General features: G+C 41.9%; 1 protein-coding gene across 1 annotated transcript; it reads right to left on the minus strand.

Annotated features, from left to right (window-relative positions):
• LOC143416623 (uncharacterized) lies at nucleotides 1-27,588 on the minus strand. The gene is made up of 5 exons (XM_076882065.1): nucleotides 26,310-27,588; nucleotides 23,292-23,397; nucleotides 11,947-12,205; nucleotides 1,627-3,063; nucleotides 1-1,301 (listed from the first exon to the last, which is right to left on the minus strand). The coding sequence occupies exons 3-5, from the start codon at nucleotides 12,088-12,090 to the stop codon at nucleotides 609-611; spliced, it is 2,274 nt and encodes a 757-aa protein (XP_076738180.1). The 5' UTR covers nucleotides 12,091-12,205; nucleotides 23,292-23,397; nucleotides 26,310-27,588; the 3' UTR covers nucleotides 1-608.
• Nucleotides 27,589-27,849: the final 261 nt, after the last annotated feature.

The raw sequence follows: 27,849 nt of genomic DNA on the forward strand, positions 1-27,849 counted from the left end.
TCACTATCCAGCAGGGAAACAAGGTTTATTTCAATTTCTTGGCCATGAGTGAGATTTACTGAGTGGGCAAATTAGGGAGACGACACCATCAGATCCCGAGCCCTCCATGTGTTAATCAAGAGACGGCTGCTGTGCTACATCCATAAATAATGAATAAATTAGGAGCTAAAGCTGAAAGGACAGTTTATTTGTACCATCTTCACGTGAACACATTCAAGAACATCACAGATGAAGAAACATTAAAAACTTCCACACTACATAAAGCAAGAAAAATAGTTTTTCTTTCAGGTGGTTTCAGAAAAACAGAAACATCAAACATCTCCAAGACTCTCTTTGAAAGAACTAAAAACCTTTGTTCTCATGGTCCAATCATGAGTGAACTCCCCGATGAAGCCTTGTGTGCTAAAACATGTCAGAGTTTTAAAGGTTAAACATGAGTTTCCAAAACGTTTTGCTGGAGAACAATGAACTATTTGACTGAGTTTCAATCATTTACAGACGAGCAAAACCAGGACAGAGAAAAAAGGACAAAACTGACTCAGTAAAACAACAGAAAAGAAGATCCCATGTAGATCTGTATTATGTAGAAGTTCAGCCCAGCAACCAGTTCAGTTCAACACAAGTTTAAATGATTCTATCTGAACTCTGTGGAGCCTGATCTCAAGCTTTTTGAGTCTGACACAGAAACCAGAGGATCTTTCTGTGTCTTCAGATTCACTGTGATCCAGTGATGGGAGTGATTTCAGCCCTGAGTGATCGCGCTGATGTTTGCACAGAGCAGACAATGAGGTGAATGTTTGGGCACATTGGTAACAGTGAAACAGTTTATTAGTAACGTGGGATCGTTTGTGTGCAGAGTATGAACTGAGATTCCTGAAGCTCTTGTCACACTGGTCACAGCTGTAGTTTCCTTCCATGTGTGTACGTTCATGAATGTTACGATGACCTGAATGTGAGAAGCTTCTCTCACAGTGTCTGCACTTGTGTGGTTTCTCTCCTGTGTGGACTCGTTCGTGTGATTTAAGATGACCTTCAGTGGTGAAAGATGACCCACACTGATCACAGAGGTGCTTTTTAACCCCACTGTGAATCAGTTCATGTCGTTTTAACTCACTTGGTGTGGTGAAGCTTCTCCCACATTCTTTGCAGTATTTCAGTTTGTCTCCAGTGTGTCTACGTTGATGTAGTTTTAGGGTCTTTTGCTGACTGAAAGTTTTTCCACAGAGGTCACAATGAAAGTCTTTCCCACCACCACAGTGATGACAGGGTTGAGAACTGGATCCATCTGTGTCGCTCTGCTTCTAAACAAAGACACAAAGACAGTGTAAGTCAGTCCTTCAACATTTGTATCCTGAACGTCGCCTGAAATAAAGAGCATCTCTGCAGACGTCCAACTACATTTGACTGTTTCAGTTAACACACTCAGTTTACTGGGCTGCAATAACTACAATACTACCACCATAATACTACAGTAATACTAAAATCATAACTGAAAGGAAAATCTGAATAATCACTCAGAGCTGCTTTTCCATGCAGTAGAATTGCTAACATGCTAACACAGTTTAATGAGCAGAGTTGTTCCAAACAGTCAGGCTAAAATGACAAGATAACAATATAAATACATACCTCACAGTAGCTGCACTTGTAGAGTCTCTTTCTGGTGTGGATCTGTTGGTGTTCTCTCAGGTAACGTGGAGCTTTAAAAGTCTTCTCACACAGGTCACATCGATAAGGTCTCTCCTCAGTGTGGGTAAACATGTGTCGTTGTAAGACTGAGTCTGTTGTAAACTGTTTGCCACACTGTTCACAGCAGTACACATCATGTCTGGTGTGAATGCGTAGGTGTGTATTTCGGCTTCCTCTCCGGCTGAAAGTTTTTCCACAGATGTCACAGCTGTATGCCTTAATTCCAGAGTGGGTAACTAGATGCCTCTGTAAGCTGCTACTGTGAGTAAAAGCTCTGCCACACTGATCACAGCTGTACGCTTTAACTCCACTGTGGATGAGTTGGTGTTTTTTTAGAGAATCCTTCCAGGAAAAAGACTTTCCACACAAGTCACAGCTGAACGGTCTCTCTCCAGTGTGGATGACCTGATGCTGTTTTAGTGAAGCCTTCAGAGTAAACTCCATCCCACACTCGTCACAGCTGTATGGCTTAATTCCAGAGTGGGTAACTAGATGACTCTGTAAGTTGCTACTGCGAGTAAAAGCTCTGCCACACTGATCACAGCTGTACGCTTTAACTCCACTGTGCATGAGTTGGTGTTTTTTTAGGTAACCCTTCAAGGAAAAAGACTTTCCACACAAGTCACAGCTGAACGGTCTCTCTCCAGTGTGGATGACCTGATGCTGTTTTAGTGAAGCCTTCTCAGTAAAACCCTTCCCACACTCGTCACAGCTGTACGCTTTAACTCCAGTGTGGATGACCTGATGCTGTTTTAGTTTAGCCCTCACAGTAAAACCCTTCCCACACTCGTCACAGCTGTATGGCTTAATTCCAGAGTGGGTAACTAGATGCCTCTGTAAGTGGCTACTGTGAGTAAAAGCTCTGCCACACTGATCACAGCTGTACGCTTTAACTCCACTGTGGATGAGTTGGTGTTTTTTTAGGTAACCCTTCAAGGAAAAAGACTTTCCACACAAGTCACAGCTGAACGGTCTCTCTCCAGTGTGGATGACCTGATGCTGTTTTAGTGAAGCCTTCTCAGTAAAACCCTTCCCACACTCGTCACAGCTGTACGCTTTAACTCCAGTGTGGATGACCTGATGCTGTTTTAGTTTAGCCCTCACAGTAAAACCCTTCCCACACTCGTCACAGCTGTATGCCTTAATTCCAGAGTGGGTAACTAGATGACTCTGTAAGTTGCTACTGTGAGTAAAAGCTCTGCCACACTGATCACAGCTGTACGCTTTAACTCCAGTGTGGATGACCTGATGCTGTTTTAGTGAAGCCCTCACAGTAAAACCCTTCCCACACTCGTCACAGGTGTGTTTTTTCTCTCCCTTTCTTCTGTGAGGTTTGTCGGCCTCCTGAGAGCGCTGACTTCTGGCTCCATGTTGGTCCTGCAGTGACAGAGATACAAACAGAGGCAGTGAGTGAAATGCAGTCGTGGAACAAACTCAACCTTCAAACTCCATTAACACTAGTTTTAAACCTGAAGGTGGAGCGTGGCACCAAACACCTTAAAGGTCTCTTACCCCCACCTGCTGGTAGTTCTAACACATTACATCCAACCTGCTGTTAAAGATAATTCATGACTGTTCAAACACTAAAATCATGCACACACACACACACACACACACACACACACACACACACATTATTTTATAATTTAGATTATTTTGTTGTTTCCTATTACATATTTCTATAATTTGTATAGATTTATACAGAATTATTCAGTGATAATAAATCCTATGTTTGTTTATTTTAAAGGAACCCCGTTAGCTTCCACAACAGATGTTGCTCGTCTTCCGTCAAATACTCACATAAAATATTACACAATAAAGTGGATTCAAGATATCCACATAATTTCACTCTTACATCCACAGTGAGGTTTCACAATTGTTCAAATATAAGCAATCAATAAGTGACGGAAGTGACGAGTAAGGTAAGCGGAGTGACGAGTAAGGTAAGCGACCCATGTTGTAGGTGACGTCAGACGCCGGAGATTTGGCGGAATAAAAAAAAAAGCAAATGGTAGCACAGAGTTTAACAAAGGTTTTTCAAGCTTCAGTATTACCAAATATACTAATCGATTGTCATATAACTAACAACATCTGTTCTATCATCTCTAACACCCTGGAGGACAACGGGGAGAGTTTAGACGCTCTCCAAGATTACATCGACCGCTGTTTTCAAGATCTAGTAATGAAGAAGGCCCTCAGTGCATCCTCCCCGACCAAAATTGAGACGCCGTCATCGAAGAGATGTCGCCCGGCAGACTCCCCCGGTACAACATCGCCTGCCGGCAAAGACATCGCAGACATCCTGGAGTCAATCGACAAGCGATTGTCCAGTTTCGATGCGAGGCTGGCCCTGGTGGAGATTTTACACCGGGAATTTAAATCTCTGAGAGAATCCCTGGAATTCAGCCAGCAGCAGGTGGAAACGCTTGCCGCTGAAAATGCCACGCTACGGGAGTCGGTCAAATCTCTCACCGATAACGTGACCCAGCTAAACATTGAAAATAAAAAAATAAAAGAGTCCGTTATCGATCTACAAGCCCGTAGCATGAGAGATAATCTTGTGTTCTCTGGTATTCCAGAATCTGTCGGAGAGGATGCGGAGGCAACGGTGAAAAGCTTCATCAAAATCCACCTGATGCTGCCGGAGGACACCGTAAAGAACATCGACTTCGATAGAGTACATCGCTTGGGGGGCGTGAGGTCGCGGACCGGGAGACCACGGCCTATTGTGGCCAAATTCGGGCAATTCAAACAGAAGGAACAGGTGAAGAGTCGCGGCAGAGAGCTGAAAGTAACGGACTTCAGCGTGAACGACCAGTTCCCCAAAGAGATCCTGGAACGACGCAAGGTCCTCTTCCCAGTTCGACGTAGCTTCATCCAGAAAGGCTCCCGTGCTGTCATCGCCGTGGACCGGCTCTACGTGGACGGACAGCTGTACCGCGACCCCGGCACCACACCGTGGTTATATTGACTGCACTCCAGATAAGAACCCGCTACACTCTTTTCTTATTCATTCACACTTTCTCCTTTAACATGGGTTTAACCTAGTAATATCAATATGATGTCATAGCAGATATAACACCGTCACCCTCCGTCATTGCTTTAATTGGAATGTTTCCGTTTCGTTTCTTTTTTTTGTTGTTGCTCACAGTTCATGTGGTTTCTTTCTTTCTCTTGTCTTTCACTGCTGTGATCACCTACTTCCCCACTCACCTACAAACAACACCCTCTATTTCCTCCATATTTTCACACCACGATCACGCAAACACATCCGTTCAACGGCAGCACATTCACAACAGCCTCACAGCACGCACAGACTTGCAGGACACATAAGCAAGCCACGCTTGTTCATATTAGTGAATATTCACACATAGTCAGACTTATGGAGCCTCTCACCACACTTTTTTTTCTCTCTCTCTCTTTCTATTTACAAACAAGGGATGTTTCCACACTCTCTCCACCTGTCTAAACGAAACACCCAGCGTACATCATTCGACATACACACACAATTATGGGCATGCTGAGGTTTGTCACATGGAATGTAAATGGAGCTGGCACCAGAGGAAAGAGGTTAAAGATATTTAACCAGCTTAAAAAACTACAGGCAGATGTTTTATTACAAGAAACTCACAGACCTGTCACAGGTTTAAACGAACTTAAAACACCTGAGTTTCCTAACGTGTTTGCAGCCTGTTATAATTCTAGACAACGGGGAGTAGCAATTTTAATACATAAAAATGTTAATTTTACAGTACTCGATACAGTTATAGATCCAGAGGGTAGATTTCTAATTATTAAACTATCAATATTGAACAAAAAACTATGTATTGTAAGTATATATGGTCCAAATGTTGATGAACCCTCATTCTTCCACGGATTTTTTAGTGCACTCTCTGAGCACCTCGATTGCGCACTCATTCTTGGCGGTAACCTCAACCTTGGACTAAATGAAGAAATGGATAGGCTCAACACAACAGGAACTCAGCGCAATTGGCAATCCACAAATATAATCAAACAGTATATGAGCGACTTTGGCCTTCGCGATGCATGGCGCTCCCTTCACCCCAACAGTAAGGAATATACTTTTTTCTCGCATGTTCATCACTCTTACTCTCGTCTGGATTATTTTTTGGTCACCAGCTCACTGCTGAGTGACATTTCAGACACTGAGATTCATCCTATAGCTGTCAGCGATCATGCTCCTGTATCTTTAACACTAATGCACAAGAATAATACTACGCTAAGTAAAAACTGGAGATTTAATACATCACTGCTTAAAGATGAAGACTTTATTACATATTTTAAAAAGGAATGGACTTCATATTTAGACTTTAATGACACTCCCGGAATATCTGCTTCTGTTCTATGGGAAGCAGGGAAAGCTGTGATGAGAGGTAAAATAATTTCTTTCTCATCACACAAAAAGAAAGAAGAAAACAAAAATATTCAGGAATTAGAAAAAAACATAAAATCACTAGAAGAAGCCTATGCGTGCGACCAAGATCAGGAAACATTGAACAAAATATGCAAGACAAAACTAGAATTAAATGAAACTATTAATAAAAAAACCCACAATTCCTTATACAAAGACTTCGCTTGCAGAATTTTGAACACAGTAACAAATCAGGCCGATTTCTAGCTAACCAGTTAAAAATAAATAAAGAAAAAACAACTATATGTGCTGCTAAAGATTTATCGGGGAACACAATATATGACCCTGGAAGAATAAACAACATTTTTAGGGATTTCTATGAAACTTTATACTCACCACAAATAAACCCATCTATTTTTTTTTTTTATATTCTTTATTTCTACAATATTACCTCATAAAGATGATTACAGGCATTAATTAACACAGTTTACAAGAGAAAAACGAAACAAAACGAGAAGAAAGACAGATAGAAAGAAAGAGAAAGAAAAAAAAAAAAGGAAAAAAAAAATTATATATATATAAAATAAAAGGAGAAAGCTCTGTCGGGAGTAAACAATTAACTAAATTGGTGGTTTCAAGCTTTAAAGAGAAAATTCGGTTTATAGGTATTAACGTATTGGACCCACTTATCCCAGCACAGATGGAACCAGGCCATCCTGTCATTAACATGAGCTGTTACTTCCTCCATCCTATATATCTCTAACGTAATTTCCCACCATAATGACAAAGTCGGTATGTCTTGCGAGGACCATTTCTTTGTTATACATTTCTTACTTGCAACCAATAAAGCTCTTAACAGACATATGTCATTTTTGGACCAGTTCTGCGGTATACAGCCAAAAAAAATTGTCTTCATATCCTGAGGGAATGTACAGTTAAAAATGCCTTGTAATATACCATGAATGTCTTTCCAGTAAGTCCGTAGCACAGGACAGTCCCACATAATATGGGTGTGATGGGCTCCTTGGTATCCACAGTTTCGCCAGCACACGGGAGGATTCCCATCATAGTGAGCCTTTTGACATGGAGTGATAAAGAACCTTATCAGAGTTTTCCATCCGAACTCCCTCCAGCTTTTGGAGGAAGTACTCCTCCATTGCCATTCCCACATCTGAGTCCATTCTTCCCTAGAAATACACATCCCTCCCTCCTTTTCCCATAACATCTTCACATAATCAGTTGAGTGTGGAAGCTTATTCATAAAAAAATTGTACCAAAAAAAAAATGAGTCTTGTGTCAACATCCCCACTGTATGCCTGTCTAAATAAAGTTACCAATTCCACATTAGTATTTGACATCTGACCGATTGTTGTCTTTATATAGTGTCTTATTTGCAAGTATCGAAAAAAATCCTGTTTTTCTAGATTGTGTCTCTGTTTCAGCGTGTCAAAACTAATAAGGTTCCCATCCTTTATCAAACTATCATATGTAGATAACCCTTTAGCAGGCCAGCTTTTAAAACGTGAGTCCAATTTATTCGGGGCAAAGTCAGAATCATATGCATACCATTTGAATAAAGCCAAATCCTGTTCAAGTTTGAATTCTTTCACGACTTTTCTCCATATATTAAGTGTGCACGACACCCAGGGGTTATGAATCTTGTCAATATATTTTCGAATATTCGAGTCCATCAGGACAGCTTGTATTGGGGAGGAAAACATATTCTCCTCTATAGTCTTCCAGTGTGCTTGGTAGCTTGTATCACACCAATTAACCACCGTTTTCAACTGAGCAGCCCGATAATAATTTTTTAGTGATGGCAACCCCCATCCTCCCACCTTCTTATGTAATTGTAAAGTTTTAAAACAAACCCTCGGCCGCTTCCCCCCCCATATAAACCGCGATATTATTTTATCCCATTCATTGAAACGACTTGGATCAATGGATATTGGTAGTGTTTGGAATAAATATAATATTCTTGGCAAAATGTTCATTTTAATAGATTCAACTCGTGAGTGTAAAGAAAGAAAGGGGATCATGTTCCATCGCCTAATATCACCCACTATTCTCCTTTGTAGAGAACCAAAATTCTCCTCAGATAGTTTAGTTAAATCCTTGGGAATAACAACTCCTAGATATTTCAATGATTGTGCTTGCCAATTCATTGGATATTGAACAACCATGTGAGCTGGGGGGTTGTAGTTATAGCTGAGAATTTGAGTTTTAGACATATTAATTTTATATCCAGAGAGTTTCCCAAATTTTTGACACAGATTCATCAGCGAAGGCAAGGAGTTAGTGGGCTGATCTAAATAGATCAATATGTCATCCGCATAACAAGCGAGCTTGTGTTCCTGTCCTGCAATAGTGATCCCCTTAATGTCTTTATTTTGTCTAATTGATTGTGCCAAGGGTTCTAAGTACAATGCAAACAGGAGCGGGGACCAAGCACAGCCTTGTTTATTTCCTCTCTGCAGAACGAAGCTATTTGAGAGAGAACCATTAACTTTAATTCTTGCGGTGGGGTTAGTGTATAGTGCCCTCACCGTATCAACAATTCCCTTATGTAAGCCGAATTTATCCAGGACTTTATATAGAAAGTCCCAATTTACAGAATCAAAGGCTTTTTCTGCATCAATACTCATAAGCATGGCTGTACTCTTAGATGTCTGTATCTGATGTATTACATGAAGAGTTCTACGTATATTATCCTGGGTCTGTCGTCGTCTTATAAACCCCGTTTGATCATTGCTAATTAAGTCAGGTAAAAATTCTTCCATTCTCCTGGCCATTATCGAAGTAAACAATCTATAATCTATGTTAAGGACAGAAATAGGTCTATATGAGCCACACTCCATTTTGTCTTTCCCTTCTTTCGGAATAGCCGAAATAATTGCCTCCTTCCAACTCGGTGGAATTTGCGCTGTTTTTAACACACAGTTAAAAGTAGTAAGTAGTGTAGGGATCAAGTCCTGTTTGAATTCCCGATACCACTCCGCGGTGTAACCATCGGAGCCTGGTGACTTATTTGATTTCAGCCTATTGATGGCATTCACAAGTTCAGCTTCCGTCACCTCCGCTATCATCGTTTTATTTTGTTCCTCGTTAAAGCTTGGTAGGCATAAAGAGTTCAGGAAGTTGTCCATTTCCTGTTCAGCCCCCCCTGGGACTCCCGCATATAATGTTTGAAAATAATAAACCCATCTAAAAATGAAATTGATCGGTTCCTTGACAACGTAACTCTCCCAAAATTACTAGACAGTCAAGCAATGGAACTGGATTCGCCACTGACGCCAAGTGAATTCCAGGAAGCCCTGATAAGTATGCCCAATAATAAGGCTCCAGGTCCAGACGGCTTCCCTGCAGAATTCTACAAAGAATTCTGGACAATTCTGGCACCAGTATTCCACGGAATGTTGCAAGAAATCAAGGAAAATGGCAGACTACCACCAAATATGAATTCTGCCAACATTAGTCTCCTGCTAAAACCAGGCAAAGACCCTTTATTTCCCTCAAGCTATCGTCCAATTTCTCTTTTAAATGTAGACCTTAAAATAATCTGCAAAGCTCTCTCAAAGAGATTAGAGAAAATAACCCCCCTCTTAATTCATCCTGACCAAACTGGTTTCATAAAAGGTCGGCACTCCTCAACAAACACTTGTAGATTACTTAATTTAATAGACTACTCATACAATAAAAACATCGAAACCATAATATTTTCTTTAGATGCAGAAAAAGCATTTGACAGAGTTAACTGGAAATTTTTATTCGCAACTTTACACAAATTTGGTTTCGGAAACTCTTTTATAAACTGGATAAGAATATTATACAATTCCCCAACAGCTCGTATCAGAACAAATGACCAGACATCCTCCAGCTTCTGTCTCCTGAGGGGCACCAGACAGGGATGCCCACTCTCCCCTTCACTTTTTGCAATTTTTATCGAACCTCTAGCAGCAGCATTTAGACAGGCTACAACAATTAAGGGCATAAAATGTAAGAACATAGAGCATAAAATCAGTCTCTATGCGGATAATGTGTTGCTTTTTCTGCAAAACACACAAACCAACCTCTCTGAGGTAATTACTCTAATAAACTGGTTTTCAAGAGTTTCAGATTATTCAATTAACTGGCCAAAATCTACAGTTCTCCCCATTAACTGCTCCTTCCATAATTCTTCCTCTGCCCCACTGCAATCCGAAAATATTAAACATTTAGGTATTAATGTTTCTCCTAAGCTTTCAGACTTAACTAAATTAAATCACATCCCACTTCTAAAGAAAGTAGAAGGCGATCTGACTAGATGGAAATCTTTACCCATATCACTCATGGGAAGGGTCGCCACTATAAAAATGATCTTGCCAAAAATAAATTACTTATTTTTGATGATCCCTAACAAACCATCACAAGATTGGTTCAGATCTCTGGATTCATATATTTCCAAATTCCTTTGGAAAAATAAACCTCCGCATATCAGCTTAAAAACGCTACAAAGAACCAAGGATAGAGGAGGATTAGATCTGCCTAATTTTCACCAATACTTCTTAGCCAACAGGCTTCAGTTCATCTCAGAATGGTCAAAACATACCTTCTTAGATGAGCCCTGGCTAGATGTTGAACAGGCACTATGCAAGGATCTAGAGATTTCAGACCTACCATTTATTAGCTCAAACATCAAAAGACATGAATGCTTTAAAAGTATCAACATCAGCTTCTCTCTGACAGCATGGTGGGAGTTTCTAAAAATAACGGAGTCTTCATTAATCCCATGCAAACGTACACCTATCTGGAATAACCCTGACATATTACAAAACAATAATATGATTAATTTCCCAGAATGGAGTTGTAAAGGAATTAAATACTTAGAACATATATTAGAGGGAACAGAATTTATCCCATTTGACAGACTAGTTGCACAATATGGGATCAACAAGAAAAGATTTTTAGAATATCAACAAATTAAATCCATAATAAAAAAGAAATTCAACCTCAGTCAAGTTGAATTACAAACACCACCAAGTGCGGCACATCTCCTTACTCTTAAATCCCCCAAATTATTATCTAAAATATACAGAACACTTTCTAAATTAGATGAATCAATATCACTTCCTATTGCAAAGTGGGAAGCAGATTTATCAGTCAGTATAGACCAAAACTTCTGGTCTCAGGTATGCTTAAAAACCTTTAAATTGATTAAAAATCCCAGTCTGCAATTAATACAATACAAAATACTACATAGAGTGCACTATACAGGTCATCGGATGTTCAAGATGGGCTTTACATCTTCAAACAACTGCTCATACTGTCAAAGCAATACACCAGACAATTACATTCACGCTCTTTGGTTCTGTCCACCAGTGCAGAAGTTTTGGCGCGAGATATGTGAAGACTTATCAAAGTGTCTGAAATGTAACATTCCAACTTCCCCCTTAGTGTGTTTGTTGGGCAGCTTAGATAATGTCACTTCAGAAAAGAATATAGCCCATATGGTTTTCCCTGCCCTATGCATAGCCAAGAAAACTGTCCTCATGAACTGGAAAAATAAAAACAATCTTAATTCTAACCAATATAGAAATTATCTATTAGATTACATTAGTTTTGATACAGCCTCTGCCACCACATCAGATCAATTGCTCTGGGCTCCTTTGATCAGCTCCATCACCTAGTGGGGGTGGGGGGTCATAGTTTGGTCCAGCCTTCAATGTTGTGATTGGTGTGGGGGTAGGGACAGGCTTAGGGCGTCGGGGGTTTCCCTGGAGGCATCTTCGTTGGGGGGCTCAACCCGGGGTAGCGGTCATGTCCGGTTGGGGGCTTTTCTGACTATTTCCTCGTGGCTGCGTGCAGCGGGGCTAGGGGAGGGTCTGTGCTGATGGACGTGGGTTACTGACCTGGTAGCCTGTCTGCCCCTGGGTGGGTCCGGGATGGGCGTGAGGGTCTGGGGGCGCGCCGTCTCTGGGCCGGGGCCCTGGCCGGGCCTCGGGGCCTTGGGTCCTGGTTTGTGTGTTGCCGGGGTTGTGGGCGGGTGGGTGCATGGGGGCCCATCCCTGGCGCAGGGTGCTGCCGGTGTGTCGAGCCACCTGTGGGGCTCTTCAACCGGTGGGGAAGATTGTCACACCTTGCAGGAGCTTTCCTCTCCTCAGGAACTCTCTGCAGGAGGGGGAGATACAGGAGAAGTGAAGGAAGATCTCAGCCTGGGTGTCTATTGTCTCATGTAGTCTGGAAGATGAGTGGATGGTGGGGTGGGTGCAGTTTTCTCTATGGTGGGTTTAGGTGGACTGTCCCGGGCTCTGTGGGGCCGGGGGGGCGCTGCTGCGCTGGGCCCCGGTCTGGATGGGCCTGAGCCCCCTTTCCCTGGTGGGTCGCGGAGTATGGGAGTGCCTACTGGGGTCAGTGGGGGAGCTGGCCCCAGGGAGGGGTCACCTGCCCCTCCCTTCCTTCTCTCCCCATCTCCAGCTGCCTCCCTCTTCCCGCTCCACCACAACCACCCACACATGCAGGGCCTTGGAGTAGGGGTATGTCACCAGGGTGCAGAGGAGGCTACCCCCCTCTGTCCCCTTCTGGCTGCCTCTGCCTCAATTTTATCCCACAACTTAGACATTCACATTACTCACACCCTCATTACACATACATATAGGATCTTGGGGGTGGGCACGATACACGGAGTCCAAGTTACCATCAGGGTGTACACCTCACACCTGGCATCGTTGCCCACCTCTCAATATTAAATACACGTAGACATTGAGGGCTAGCAGGAGGGACTATGCGCTTACCTGCTGCTCTCTGGCAGGTAGCTCCATGCCCTCCTGGGTTTTAATTGCACCTTAGAACACACATGCATCAACACTACTATAAGCAGGTGGAGGGAGGTTTGGAGTCTTCTCTCACCCCCATTCTCTGCGGCCTGCTGGAGCGGGGGGGCTAGGAGGAGTTGGCCGTCCGACTGCGGTCTGGGGTGTGGGGCCTCCCTGCTGCTGCGGAGTCGGGGCGGTCTGCCTCTCCCCACCGCAGGGAAAAGGGTAACACCACCTGGGTCTGGGTGCTGCAGTTCCCCCCTCCAGGGGCAAGGGTACCTAGACCCGGTTTGTAGAGTACGCTTGGGGAGTGTGATCGTGTGTACAGCGTCTCTTTATGTCTGTCTCCACGTCGGTTGAGTGTGAAGTGCATATGAGAGCATGAGGGTGGGAATAGATGTTTGTGTCTGTGTGTGCCTGTATGTGGGCAGGGATAGCTCAGTAGGTAAAGTGGTCGCCCCATGATCGGAAGGTCGGCGGTTCGAATCCACTTAACGGCTACCCTGAGGTACCCCTGAGCAAGGTACCGTCCCTACACACTGCTCCCCGGGCGCCTGCTTAGTGGGCTGCCCACTGCTTCACTGAGTGAATGGGTCAAATGCAGAGAAAAACAAGTAATTTCCCCATGGGGATCAATAAAGTATCCATTATTATTATTATTATTATTATTATTGTCTGTGTCTATATGTCAGGTTGGGTATCAGACGCCACCTCTCTGGGGACATCTCGGGCCCTCCAAGGTTTGGAGGCCTATCTCCACCCACCACCACCACTTCCTCTGCCGGTGGCGGACTCCCTCAGGTGTCGGTGCGTTGGTGGTTCTTTGTATCTGGGGGTGGGCGTCCGGGAACACACCGGCTCACTCCTTAGCGGCCGCTTATTGGGGCTCGCTCGGGCCACTTCGGAGGTGGGGTGCCCCCAGCCTCTCGGCCTGGGGCTCGGTCACTCAGGCACAGCTGGCTGCCGGCGGACCTCACAGACGCGTCGCTATAACTCCCCCTGGCTTCTGCTCCGCGGCTGCTGAGTGAGCCCTCATCTGGGACTCTCCTTAGCTCTTACTGGGACAGTGGTGCGGCTGCCCCTCTGTGGGTCTTCCTTGGTCTCTTGTGTTCTGGGGGCCTCTGGATGTCTGGAGTTTTGATCTCCTCCATACCTGCTTGATACCATAGAGCACAGGGCTGTGGCTCCCCACACTCCCTAGCAGATCATTACATGGAGATTTATTGCTAGCTAGTTTATTGTGATGGTGCTTTTTTTTTTCTTATTATGTTGCTCTTTGTTGTTTGCTTTCTCCTCTGTTTTTTTTTCTCCATACAGGTGACTCAGGAGTTTTGTTTTTTTATTTGTTTGTTTTTTTTCTCTCTTCCCCCCCTTCTCACAGTCTCTTCTCCCCTTTGGTTTTCTTTCTTTCTCTCCCTCTCTTTCTTTCATTCTTTCCCCCTGTCCTATCGCACAGTCATGTCTGTCCCGTTTGTAGCAACTGAAAATAAAATAAATTCATAATTATAATATAAGGTCAATCAAATGGACCAATATGGCAAGGTCATGATGATCCACTTGGTAAAATAAATCCGCTTGGCATCTTTCTTGGCCTTAAGACAACAATTCTGATGGCTATAGATCCAAACGGGACAAAAAAAAAAATATGATGATGTATTTTATCTGGATACTGCAGCTGAGCAGAATAAATGTGGTGTGTTTAATAGAATTGCTTTTTTTAGAACTACAAGTAAGCCATAGAATATTTTAGCCTGTACAGGAAGCCAAGAAAGGTTATTATGCATTTTATCAATATTAGTATAGTATGAACATCTTCACACTAATCTGGACGCCTTATTCTGGACTAACTGAAGTCTGTTAAGATCTGTCTTATTAGCTGCTGACCAAATGATTGAACAATACTCCAGATGAGACATTACTAGTGCATTAATGACATCTTTCATAATGAAGAAGTGATACACAAAGAGCATTTCATAGCCATAGCTATGCCTTGTCGGCAGAGTTATGTGACATTAGTGATGTTTGTACTTTCAGCGTTAACTTGGTTTTAAAGCCTTTAAAATATACGCCGTTCAATAGTCGACCTTAATCTGACAGAGAATGTGATGATTTTGTGGATAATTAAAGTCAGTCATATATCCACAAACACAACAAGCAGAAAGTCAGTGATGCTGCTCGGTTTGCAGTCCTGAACATCACGGCACAAGCAGGATCCACTGCACTGTTAATGTTAGCTGTGTTATATTGCTGCCTCTGTTCGCTGGTGTCGAGCCAAACGCACTTTAACGTGTGTTTGAACGAGCTGACGGTTCACTCGTTAAGCTGAAAGAAAGATGCTTTAATCACAGCAGTCACACATGTGTCCACTGCACCATCTGGAACTCTTCTTGTTTACACTCGTAATAACACAAACACTAAATCCTGCTTCTCTGGTGCTGTTGTGTAGCAGTGTGTACACCTGAGACTGTTACCTGTCTGTCTGTCCTGCACTCTCTCTCTGTTTCTTTTTCTCTGATTGTGGAATAAAAGTATGAACATGTGTTTATAAGTTACACTTGTGTTTGAATCCTGCAGCTCATCACACATTTGATTTCCATGTGTGACGACTGCAAGTGTCCAGAGTGAGGACAGACTGAGGGAGCCACTGCTGCACATCATCTGTGAGGCTTTGCAGCCCTGATGATCCACCAGGACAAACTCAGCAGTGTCTGAGGAAGAGGAGGAGGAAGAGCCAGCAGCAGCTGACAGATGGAGAGAATAGACAGACTGTTCCCTGTTTGTGAAGGACTGCTAGGAAAGTTTAACATAACTGTCTGTCCTGAGTCTTATTAGGTAATGTTCAAATAATGTGATCATCCCAGTGTTTCCAGTGTGGGAGAAAGTACTCAGGGCCTTCAAGTTACACACTATAAAAGGCAGCAACAAGTTTAATGTTCAGAAACCTAAAGTCTGTATCAGCAGCAGAATGGAGCTAAAAATAAATGTTGGTTTCAGTTCTATGAAGCTTTGAGTATTTTGGATCAGTAGCTGCTGTGTTTGTTGCATCAATTCAATTTAAATCAATTCAATTTTATTTATATAGCGCCAAATCACAACAAAAGTCGCCTCAAGGCGCTTCATAGATACAGAGAAAAAACCCAACAATCATATGACCCCCTATGAGCAAGCACTTTGGCGACAGTGGGAAGGAAAAACTCCCTTTTAACAGGAAGAAACCTCCGGCAGAACCAGGCTCAGGGAGGGGCGGCCATCTGCTGCGACCGGTTGGGGTGAGAGAAGGAAGACAGGATAAAGACATGCTGTGGAAGAGAGACAGAGGTTAATAACAGATATGATTCAATGCAGAGAGGTCTATTAATACATAGTGAGTGAGAAAGGTGACTGGAAAGGAAAAACTCAATGCATCATGGGAATCGCCCGGCAGCCTACATCTATTGCAGCATAACTAAGGGAGGATTCAGGGTCACCTGGTCCAGCCCTAACTATATGCTTTAGCAAAAAGGAAAGTTTTAAGCCTAATCTTGAAAGTAGAGATAGTGTCTGTCTCCCGAATCCAAACTGGAAGCTGGTTCCACAGAAGAGGGGCCTGAAAACTGAAGGCTCTCCCTCCCATTCTACTCTTAAATACTCTAGGAACAACAAGTAGGCCTGCAGAGCGAGAGCGGAGCGCTCTAATAGGGTGATATGGTACTACAAGGTCATTAAGATAAGATGGGGCCTGATTATTTAAGACCTTGTATGTGAGGAGCAGGATTTTGAATTCAATTCTGGATTTAACAGGAAGCCAATGAAGGGAAGCCAAAACAGGAGAAATATGCTCTCTCTTTCTAGTCCCTGTCAGTACTCTTGCTGCAACATTTTGGATTAGCTGAAGGCTTTTCAGTGAGTTTTTTGGACATCCTGATAATAATGAATTACAGTCGTCCAGCCTGGAAGTAATAAATGCATGAACTAGTTTTTCAGCATCGCTCTGAGACAGGATATTTCTAATTTTAGAGATGTTGCACAAATGGAAGAAAGCAGTCTTACATATTTGTTTAATATGTGCGTTGAAGGACATGTCCTGGTCAAAAATGACTCCAAGGTTCCTCACCGCGTTACTGGAGGCCAAGGTAATGCCATCCAGAGTAAGAATCTGGTTAGATACCATATTTCTAAGATTTTCAGGGCCGAGTACAATAACCTCAGTTTTATCTGAATTAAGAAGCAGAAGGTTAGCGGCCATCCAGGTCTTTATGTCTTTAAGACATTCCTGCAGTTTAACTAATTGTTGTGTGTTATCTGGCTTCATGGACAGATAGAGCTGGGTGTCATCTGCATAGCAGTGAAAATGTATGCTATGTCTTCTAATGATACTGCCTAAGGGAAGCATGTATAATGTAAACAGAATTGGTCCTAGCACTGAACCCTGTGGAACTCCATAATTAACCTCAGTGTGTGAAGAGGACTCTCCATTTACATGCACAAATTGGAGTCTATTAGATAGATATGATACAAACCACTGCAGCGCAGTACTTGTAATACCTACAGCATGTTCTAATCGCTCTAATAGGATATTATGGTCAACAGTATCGAACGCTGCACTGAGGTCTAGCAGGACAAGCACAGAGATGAGTCCACTGTCAGAGGCCATAAGAAGATCATTTGTAACCTTCACTAAAGCTGTTTCTGTGCTGTGCTGAGCTCTGAAACCTGACTGAAACTCTTCAAATAAACAATTCCTCTGCAGATGATCTGTTAGCTGTTTGACAACTACTCTTTCAAGGATTTTTGATATGAAAGGAAGGTTGGAGATTGGCCTATAATTAGCTAGACTGCTGGGTCTAGAGATGGCTTTTTGAGTAAAGGTTTAACTACAGCCAGCTTGAAGGCCTGTGGTACATAGCCGATTATTAGAGATAGGTTGATCATATTTAAGATCGAAGAATTAATTAATGGCAGGACTTCTTTGAGCAGTTTTGTAGGAATGGGGTCTAAAAGACACGTTGATGGTTTGGAGGAAGTAATTATTGAAGTTAACTCAGAAAGATCAATTGGAGAAAAAGAGTCTAACTTAACATCAATGGTACTAAGAGTAACTGTAGATAATATTACATCTGTGGGATGATTATTGGTAATTTTTTCTCTAATGATAAAAAATTTTATTTGTGAAGAAGTTCATGAAGTCATTACTAGTTAACGTTAAAGGGATGGTTGGCTCAAAAGAGCTCTGACTTTTTGTCAGCCTGGCTACAGTGCTGAAGAGAAACCTGGGGTTGTTCTTATTTTCTTCAATCAGTGATGAATAGTAAGATGTTCTGGCTTTGCGGAGGGCTTTCTTATAAAGCAGCAAACTATTTCTCCAGGCTAAATGATGATCCTCTAGATTTGTGACACGCCATTTCCTCTCCAGATTACGAGTCATCTGCTTTAGGGTACGTGTTTGAGAATTATACCACGGAGTCAGGTACTTCTGATTTGAGGCCTTAGTTTTCACAGGAGCTACAGTATCCAGAGTCGTACGTAGTGAGGAGGTGAAATTATTAACAAGATAATCGACCTCTGTTGGGGTAGCGTTCAGATAGCTGCTCTGCTCTGTGTTGGTACAGGGCATTGGAGATGATAACAGTGGGTGGATTATATTCTTAAACTTAGTTACAGTGCTTTCAGAAAGACATCTACTTTGATAAAGTCTACTCTCCACCGCTGTGTAATCAATTATTGTAAAAGTAAATGTTATCAGGAAATGATCAGACAGGAGAGGGTTTTCAGGAAACACTGTTAAATGTTCAGGTTCGATGCCATATGTTAAAACAAGATCTAGAGTGTGATTAAAGTGGTGGGTGGGTTCTTTTACATTTTGAGAGAAACCAATTGAGTCTAATAACAGATTAAATGCCATGTTGAGGCTGTCATTCTTCGCATCTACATGGATGTTAAAATCACCCACAATAATTATTTTATCTGAGCTCAGAACTAAATTAGATATACAGTCTGAGAAATCAGACAGAAACTCTGTGTAAGGCCCAGGTGGACGATAGATGATAACAAGTAAGACTGGTTTCTGAGTTTCACAGCTGGGGTGGACAATGTTAAGCATCAGGCTTTCAAATGAATTAAAAGTCTGTCTTGGTTAGGGATGGGTATCGAAACCCGGTTCTTGTTGAGAACCGGTTCCCACTGTTTCAATTCCTTGGAATCGTTTGCCATTTTTGCAAACGATTCCCTTATCGATTCCAGTCGCCCCGAATGACGTCACCACGTTGCGGAGCGTCATTTACCTGGCAGGAAACACGGCACCAGCGGCTCAAATGCTCAAAAGCTTGGTTATACTTTACGAGAACGGATGACAACAGGGCAACTTGCAATACTTGCAAAGTAGATATTTCATTTAAGGGAGGAAACACTACGAATATGCAAAAGCATTTGCTCACAAAACACGTGATAACCTTAAATGAATGTCGTGTTTTTAATTCCGCTCCGGACTCGTGAATCTCAACCCAGCAGCAGCAGTAACGTTTGCACGTCCTCTCCCGTTAATGCGGCAGGTAAATAATCAACTAACAGTGCATATTATGTTAGCGCGATCTGCCTTATTACAAACCTGCCATTACTGTGCATTTAGGGGACCGTGATGAGACAGACAGAGTCTGGCTGGCTCAGATGCTGGCAGTTCTCACTGCAGTCTACCGGTAGCGTCTCCTTTCAGGCCAGGATAGACGAATGTCACCGAGCAGTGACTGAGTTTGTGGTCAAAGGCTTGCACCCGTTTGCCACAGCAGATGCCCCCGATTTCACTTTGGTAAGTGAATGTGTTTAATTGTAGGCAGGGACATTACTGGATATTCTTGTGTAATTGCTACAGAATAATTTATGTTACACTTTGTTATTGCTACAGGAGAATATTTATTTTATTATTTTACATTTACATTTTTTTCCTGGGGACCCTGTGACACCCCATTGAAGAGCCGCAGGCTGGATCTCTTAAGATCTCACTGTTGGGTTTGTAAGGCCATGTTACTCCTAAATTTCTATCTTGTTCAAAGAGAAGATAAAAAATAAAGTTCTAAGCTAATCGACCTCAGTGTTCTCCTTTTTTAAAAATAAGAATCGATAAGAGAATCGATAAAGAATCGAATCGTTAAACAGAATCGAAAATGGAATCGGAATTAGGGCTGGGCCATATTATACCGTTCACGGTAATACCGGTATAAAGTTAGGCAACGATAGGAAAATGAAATATCGCGATAGAATATGAGTAAAACGCGCATGCGCAGTGCCTTTGTTTTCATACGCACATGGCCGATTGTTGAGTGAAACAAATGAACCAGAATTGGTTTGTAAAAATGGTGCAACTTCAGTGATGTGGAACTGGTTTGGTGTTTGTCCGTCAGATACACAAAGCACATTTTTTGCAGAACATGCAAGCGGCCGTCGTTATTGTTGTATTTGTCGGACTAAGATGCTCTTAAATCTGGGAGTAATCTGGGTCCTAAACTCCGTATGCTATAGGTCAAACAAACACTGCAGCATCACCTAGACTTAAAAACTGTCTAAATTCTTTCATCTTTAATAAAACGATCAGCATTGCTGCTTTACCAGGTGTAACTATGAAGTTTAGCTTCCAGGCATCCATGAAAACAAAAGTTATTACATTTAACGGAGTTAGAAGTTAGCAGGAAGCTAGCGGAAGTTAGCTCACTAGTTTTGCTAGTTACCCAAGCATGATATAGCATGTTCTGACAGAGATTTCTGGAAAAATTCAAACGTACAGCTCTGCTATCACTTCCAACATAAATGAAGACAGGAAACTAAACAGCAGTGACGTTTGTAGGGTTACTGAAGGTGGGCTAACTGGTATATAACGATATGCTACGTGATCGCTAGCAACACAGCTATGTTAGCATAACATAAACAGTGAAGCTGGAGGACGAACACCAACACTTTTCCACTTAGAAAAGTTAACGTGCCTGATAGTTAGAGACAAATGCAATCGCATGGCAGGATGCTGTAAACGGACCAAACTTCAGTCAGGAGAACAACTGAGATAATCCATCCACAATACAAGGTTAGTCATTAATATACTGCAACAACATGGGAATAGAACAGCTGCCAGAGAATTCAACATTAATGAATCAATGGTACAGAAGTGGAGGAAGCAAGAAGAATGAGTTTAATAAAGTTTGATTTATCTGACTGCTTTGTTTCGCTTAATGTGCCTTATAATCACGTGCACCTTATGGTCCGAAAAATACGTACTGCACACTGCAGTTTAATGTTGCAAAGCACCTCTTTTTAACTTCAGTCGATATTATACATGGTTATGCTCAGGATATGTCAGCCCATTTCTACTGGAAATGCCTTTTGGTTAAACTTTCAGCAAGGAATTTGCATTTGCACTGTTACATTTTTATAAAGCTTTAATGTACATAAAAACCAGCTTCTTGTTTAAGTGAAAATAAATGGAAGGTTGTCTTTTTGCGCTAGTAATGTTGTGGAGTTGTATTTTGTCTCGCATCAATTATATCGTCAGTTATATCGTTATCGCAAATTTTCAAATATATATCGTGATAAATATTTTTGGCCATATCGCCCTGCTCTAATCGGAATCGTTAAAATCTTATCAATACCCATCCCTAGTTTTGGTCTTTCATTAATTAATAGGCTGGTGTGAAAAATTGCTGCCACACCGCCCCCTCAGCCTGTGCTTCGAGATTTCTGGTAGTTAGAATGACTCGGGGGTGTTGATTCATTTAAACTAACATAATCATCCTGCTGCAACCAGGTTTCTGTAAGGCAGAGTAAATCAATTTGTTGATCAATTATTAAGTCATGTACTAACAGAGACTTGGAGGAGAGAGACCTAATATTTAATAATCCACATTTCACTGTTTTACTCTTTGGTTCAGATGTGGATACTGTATTGTTCTTTCTTTGTGATTGTTTATGTTTAAGTTGTTTGTTGCTGGTTTTTAGTTTGTTTTTTGTCTTTTTGGAAGCTGACACAGTCTCTATGGAGATGGGGGGTTTTTTTGGGTGGGGGGTAGCAGGAGGAGAGAAGCTGCAGAGAGGCGTGTAAGACTGCAACTCTGCTTCCTGGTCCCAACTCTGGATAGTCATATTTTGGGGGGGTTTAATAAATTTGTCCATATTTCTAGAAATGAGAGCTGCTCCATCCAAAGTGGGATGGATGCCGTCTCTCGTAACAAGACCAGGTTTCCTCCAGAAGGTTTGCCAATTATCTATGAAGCCCACATCGTTTCTGGGACACCACTCAGACAGCCAGCAATTTAAGGAGAACATGCGGCTAAACATGTCACTCCTGGTCTGATTGGGGAGGGGACCAGAGAAAACTACAGAGTCCCACATTGTTTTGGCAAAGTTGCACACCGATTCAATATTGATTTTAGTGACCTCCGATTGGCGTAACCGGGTGTCATTACTGCCGACGTGAATTATGATTTTACTGAATTTACGTTTACCCTTAGCCAGCAGTTTTAAATTTCCTTCAATGTCGCCTGCTCTGGCCCCTGGAAGACAATTGACTATGGTTGCCGGTGTCTCTAGCTTCACATGTCTGAGAACAGAATCGCCAACGTATTGCTGTAACTGTTTATATGCTTTATATATTCTGAGCTAAGTTGATCTATAGTGTTACATCATATTCTATAAGGATGTTATGTGTTTGTAGACTTTCTGCCCAGTTTGACCCATTTAGCAGAAGTCAACCTGTTTAAGGCTCTGATATCTATTCTGTGTGACTTAAAGCAGTTATGACATGGTCTGATTTTCTCACCCAATAAAGGAATATTTCATATATCAGTCTACTCTTCATTCTATCAGACACAGTTATCACAGCTCCTACATTTGCTTTTTACACATATATGTAAGCACTGAGCCAAATTTAGTACCAACATATTAAATGAACAATATTTGTCTCTTATATATGATACATCTATATACACGCTGTCACAGATACTTGTCTGTGAGTGAAGTGATTAATATAATAACTATAATATTGGTCATATTATATTTACATTACCACAGTGAGATGACTTTAGTCTCATGAACAACATCAGCTAATTGTTATTTACAGCTAATCTTAAACGACTGTTCAGCACAGAAATGAAGCCCAACAATCATGTTTCACAGTCCTGTGGTCTCAGCCTCAGATACTCATCAAATCACACAGAGCTCATGTAGAAACAAATGAACTAAATATGTTCTCCTTCATTTCTGTCAAACACAGCTGTATGAAACGTTTCCAGCTGTTAGTACATAAACACATAAACAACAGCTGCTTGTTTCAGTGAAAATACATTGATGGGATTTTAATAAAGTTGTGCAGCTGTAAAGTATTTTGTCTGGTGTCAATTCTATCGTCAGCTACATCGTTATGGCAAATGTTCAAATGTATATGGTGATAAATATCTTTGGTCATATGGTCCTGCTCTGTCTGTCACCTTCTGTGTTGAGCTCATTGTTTCCTCTGTAGTGGCTGAGCTGAGTCCAAGTAGCTGAAAATGTTCCTCTGCTGCTCCGTCAGACTCTCCTCCTCCTGCTGATCAGCTGGGACACAAAACAGATCTTTGTTAGGCTCCACACTGCACTGAAGAGTCAAAGTGGCTCATATGTTCATCTGACAAGTAAAAGAACACATTTTTGTTTCCCGAGGTGGGCAACTTGTTGGAAACAAACACAAAAGCTTTGAGCACTGATACCTGCCATTGCTGCCATTGAAAGATGCAACGCCAGCAATGTGGATTGTCAAGACTCAAACCAATCATCAAGCAAAGACCACAGGGATCATTTGTTTCTGTTTATTTAGCATTCACAGCATTTGTAGTTGCCTTCTGTGCAGGGGAAGTCCACGCACACTGTGTGGTACCGCCATCCGCAGAAGGTGCATTCAACCTCTGTAAGAGAAACGAGGTTGTCTGAGACTGAAATGATATTCACTAAAGAAGTCGTGATTTGTAAAACTTCAAGTGTATGATAAGGTGAAAACAAATACACAACTGCATGTCATGTAGTTGAAGGTTTTTTTTCCTTTGGAAGACCGGAAAACACTGAAAGTTATAAATTAGTCCTTTATTTATCCAGGTAAAAAAAAATCTCATTGAGATTAAAAATCTCATTTCCAAGAGAGACCTGGCGTCATGGCAACACAAGTCACATACCACACAGGTATATAACATTTAAAACAAACACAATATCCCAACATGTGTAACAAATGTATTGTGCTTGAAACAAATTCAGAATAGGTGATAAAGCAGCTGCACATGTGTGTATCGAGTAAATCTGGCTGTATAACAAACAGAAACAAGTGATCCTGCTGTCTTTGCTCAATGGTTGGTTTGAGTCTTGACAATCCACATTGCTGCCATCTTTCAATATGTTTGAATGCACCAGTGTAAGTGCAGCCACTCAGACTCAATGTGTTCATAGAAACAGGTGCAGATGTGTCACGAGTTCATCCAGCAGTAGCTATGGCACTTGGCCACAGGGGGCAGCAGTGGACTGACCTGCATTCGAGACTGCTCCAGCTGCTCTGTGACAGTCAGTAGATCTGCTACAAATTGCAGATCATATGCAAGTTTTGTGATTTGTAAAACTTCACATTTTGATCCGGGACGTACTCTGCATGAAAACAAGCGCTCACTCTTCCTGCTCAACAAATGACAAGGGCGGAGCCTTATACCACGTGATACAGAAGCTGTGCCGTGTGATGCTAAAATTAGCAGGGAAACAACAACGGAGAGCACGTCAGGGATGACGAGAAAGTGACAGGAGAAAATCCGTCCCGGTCAACCACCCAAACATCAATAACGGGAACCTTATACAGCGCTTCCCTATACACGTCAAACTCCCGCAGGCACAAAGACATCACGGAGGCTATCACTTATCACCTGACCAAAGATATGGCTCCATCAACACTGTGCAAAACGAGGGATTTAGGAAAACGATCAACACCCTAGACAAACGCTACACAGTGCCGTCCCGCAACTATTTTTCTATTGTTGCACTATCTGCTCTGTACACGCAGCGTCGAGCAACGGTGGAGACGGAATTTCAAGCAGGACAACATTTTGCTGCAACAACAAAACGTGAGACATTTGTTGTTTTATGTTTATTTATTGTTATGAGAGAATCATGATCTCAATTCTAAGCCAAAAAATCGTGATTCTCATTTTATGCAAAATCGTGCAGCCCTAACATTAACACAAAACTATTGTTTCACCAGAGAAACACACATGAAGAGAGAGAGAGAGACAATAAGAGCTACCAAACAGTCGTCATAATTCGTCACACAATGAGAAAAGGACAAATCAACAAGTAACAATGACTAATTAATATTAAAATCTGTAACATAATGTATTGTTTGGAGTTTAGTCTGATTGGTTCAGGATGACCTGCCATTATCCAATCACACGTCTGCTTACCTGCATGTTTTCTCTTTTTTCTAACCTGAGCACCTGATGGCTTTGAACTTTTGTTGTCCATCTTCCATTGGTTTGAATTTTGCGCTCCAGTACAAACACAAATCCCCCAACCCGAGGATCAGCACAATTAACCTAACAGACCTACACCTTAGTTCACAGATTCACTTTGTCTAAGGTTGATTTCTGGGATTTCACACAACCCAGGATTCAGATCGTGAATCCATGATGGGCTTGGATTTACATCATTATAAATGAAATGTGCTCTACTTGGAAGCAGCCGGCCCCGCCCCTTTTGACGGCTTGTGTGAGACTTTAAATCATCAAACTGTAAATTATAAATTAAATTGTTATTGATCCTTTACCCCGAGTCCTAAAGTGTAGATTTATTTTCTTACTCTTCTTATATTTATTGTTTGTTTACTTGCACCGCTGTAACTGCAGCCTCGTCGTCTCGTCTCTCTATATGCTGGACTGTCTGTAGCGGAGATGACAATAAAGTTTACTTTGACTTCAGCAGCGCGCAGGCGCACCGAGGGCTCTCGCGCTCACTTTATAGAATTTAGAAAAAACATCAGTGCAGATTATAAGTCTGTATCATAATATCTGTTTGTTGTGTTGTTTTTATTTTCTTTTGCGAGTTGGTTATTAGATGCCGCTCCAGCCAGCCAGAGACTCCCCGCCGCCCCGCCCTCTCCTCCCTGTGCCGCCAGCAGCAGGCGCACCTCGCAAACGGAGGGCGCCCTTACTCCCAGCAAATGGCTGATAGAAAACCGATCGGTGCCTACGAATTTCCCAATATGCGCTGGCATGACGTCGGGGAAGCATGGGTACGACCGATTATTTTCTTTTTTTCTTGCCAATGCCCATGATGCCCCCCCACCACGATGCATTCTATTGGTTTGCACACTTACACACACCCAGCTGTGGTTTCCTGTTTTGCTGGACTCTGGAGAGCCCCGCCTTTAACGCTCTTCTCTCACAGAGAGCAACAGAAAACTTGGAAAAACTCCAGATTGACTGAACTCAGTTCAAAGTTACCTTGACACCTTTAGATGTGAGACGTAGTGATGGCCAGCTTGAAGCTGACGCTCCGGTGCGTGTGTCAGAAAGATCAACGCGCTGCTTCAGAAGCACCGTGTCGAGGCTTGATTCGTTTGGCCAGAGTCACGTGATCAGTGACGTCTGAAGCTTCGTTTAGAACGTACCTTTTTTTAAATCGAACTTTATTGAAACACAATGAGTATACAACATACAAACAGATGAAGTTTACAAAAGAACAGAACATGAACATACAGAACCAGGAGTAAAAAAATTATGATATGAGTAGGCGAAAAAAATCAACATATTGTAACGTGCAGTGGAGATGAAGCCAGCCGCGGAGGTGTGTAGGTGGATAGCGAATGAGCAACAGCTTCTGACTTTCCAAAAAGTACTCATTTATTTACAATATCAAAAATAAAAGTGCTACCTCTACCACACATTACTAAAGAGCACACTAGTCTGCGTACACACGGGAGCATCCATTACAGGAGGAGTGCGAAGAAGAACAAAAGGGGGTGACACCAGTCGTGAGACAGGAGGCGCCGCCATGTGGTGATACACTGCATTACAATAGCAACTGTTACAATATAAATATTGTTCTGAGAGGCTTTTTGTTGGTTGAGTCTGAAATTGATTGTATGTACAATTCATATCCTTATAAAAAGGCAGAAATATGGTGTTTTATTAATAAACTTACATTTATGGATATAAAATAGCTAAAAGTATTAACATGCCTCAGAGAAATCACTAATAACACTAAGGGCTGGACGGATTTGATTTGCATTCTTCAAGAAGAGTGTGGTGTCATCAGCTAGCTGGCTGATGATGAGCTCCTTATCAGCTGTGGTGATTCCTTGTATAACAGGTCAAATCTCGGGGTGGAGTCTTAATCATTTTAATTGAGCTATTGCCATTCGTGTACAAGGTTTTGATAGCTTTACAGAAAAATGCCAAATTTTTCCAAAGAGTGGAAAATAAATTGATGTTCAATTGTATCAAAAGCCTTTTAAAAATCCAGGAAGAGAATGAAGCTATAGTCAGATACCAAATCAGAGTAATCAAGTAGATCTAAAACCAGTCTCATGTTCTTAGAAAGGTGTCTGTTTCTCATAAAGCCTGATTGTGTCTCATCGATAATTGTGTCAAAGAACTCTTTCATTCTGTTAGCAAGTACTAAAGCCATAATCTCATAGTCATCATTGAGCAGACAGATGGGTCTCCAATTATCAATAAGAAGTAAGTCTTTGTTTGGCTTTGGAATAAGTGTTATGAGACCCTGAGTAAGAGTAGGAGGGAGGATGTTATTCTCTACACTTCCTATGAAAAGCTGCAGTAAGAACGGAGCCAGGAGATTAGAAAATGATTCATAAAACTCTGCAGTTAAACCATCTGTGCCGGGAGATTTGTTGGCCTTAAGTGCAGAAATAGGATTACAAACGTCCTCCACAGTCAGAGGGCTGTCACAGTGACTTCTATCTTCCACAACAATAGTTTTTAGGTTTTTAATATTATTGAGAAACAGCGTTGAGACATATAT

Source organism: Maylandia zebra, linkage group LG3 (genome assembly GCF_041146795.1).
Source record: "Maylandia zebra isolate NMK-2024a linkage group LG3, Mzebra_GT3a, whole genome shotgun sequence".
NCBI lineage: Eukaryota > Metazoa > Chordata > Actinopteri > Cichliformes > Cichlidae > Maylandia > Maylandia zebra.

Bases quoted from the DNA above. Each gene is read 5' to 3' on its own strand.
- LOC143416623 (XM_076882065.1), bottom strand. From the start codon at position 12,090: ATGCACCCACCCGCCCACAACCCCGGCAACACACAAACCAGGACCCAA. The intron at 3,064-11,946 runs GTCAGTAACCCA...CTGTCACTGCAG, and splicing joins AGGGGCAGACAGGCTACCAG to GACCAACATGGAGCCAGAAG. The intron at 1,302-1,626 runs GTATGTATTTAT...GTCTTTGTTTAG, and splicing joins ACAAGTGCAGCTACTGTGAG to AAGCAGAGCGACACAGATGG.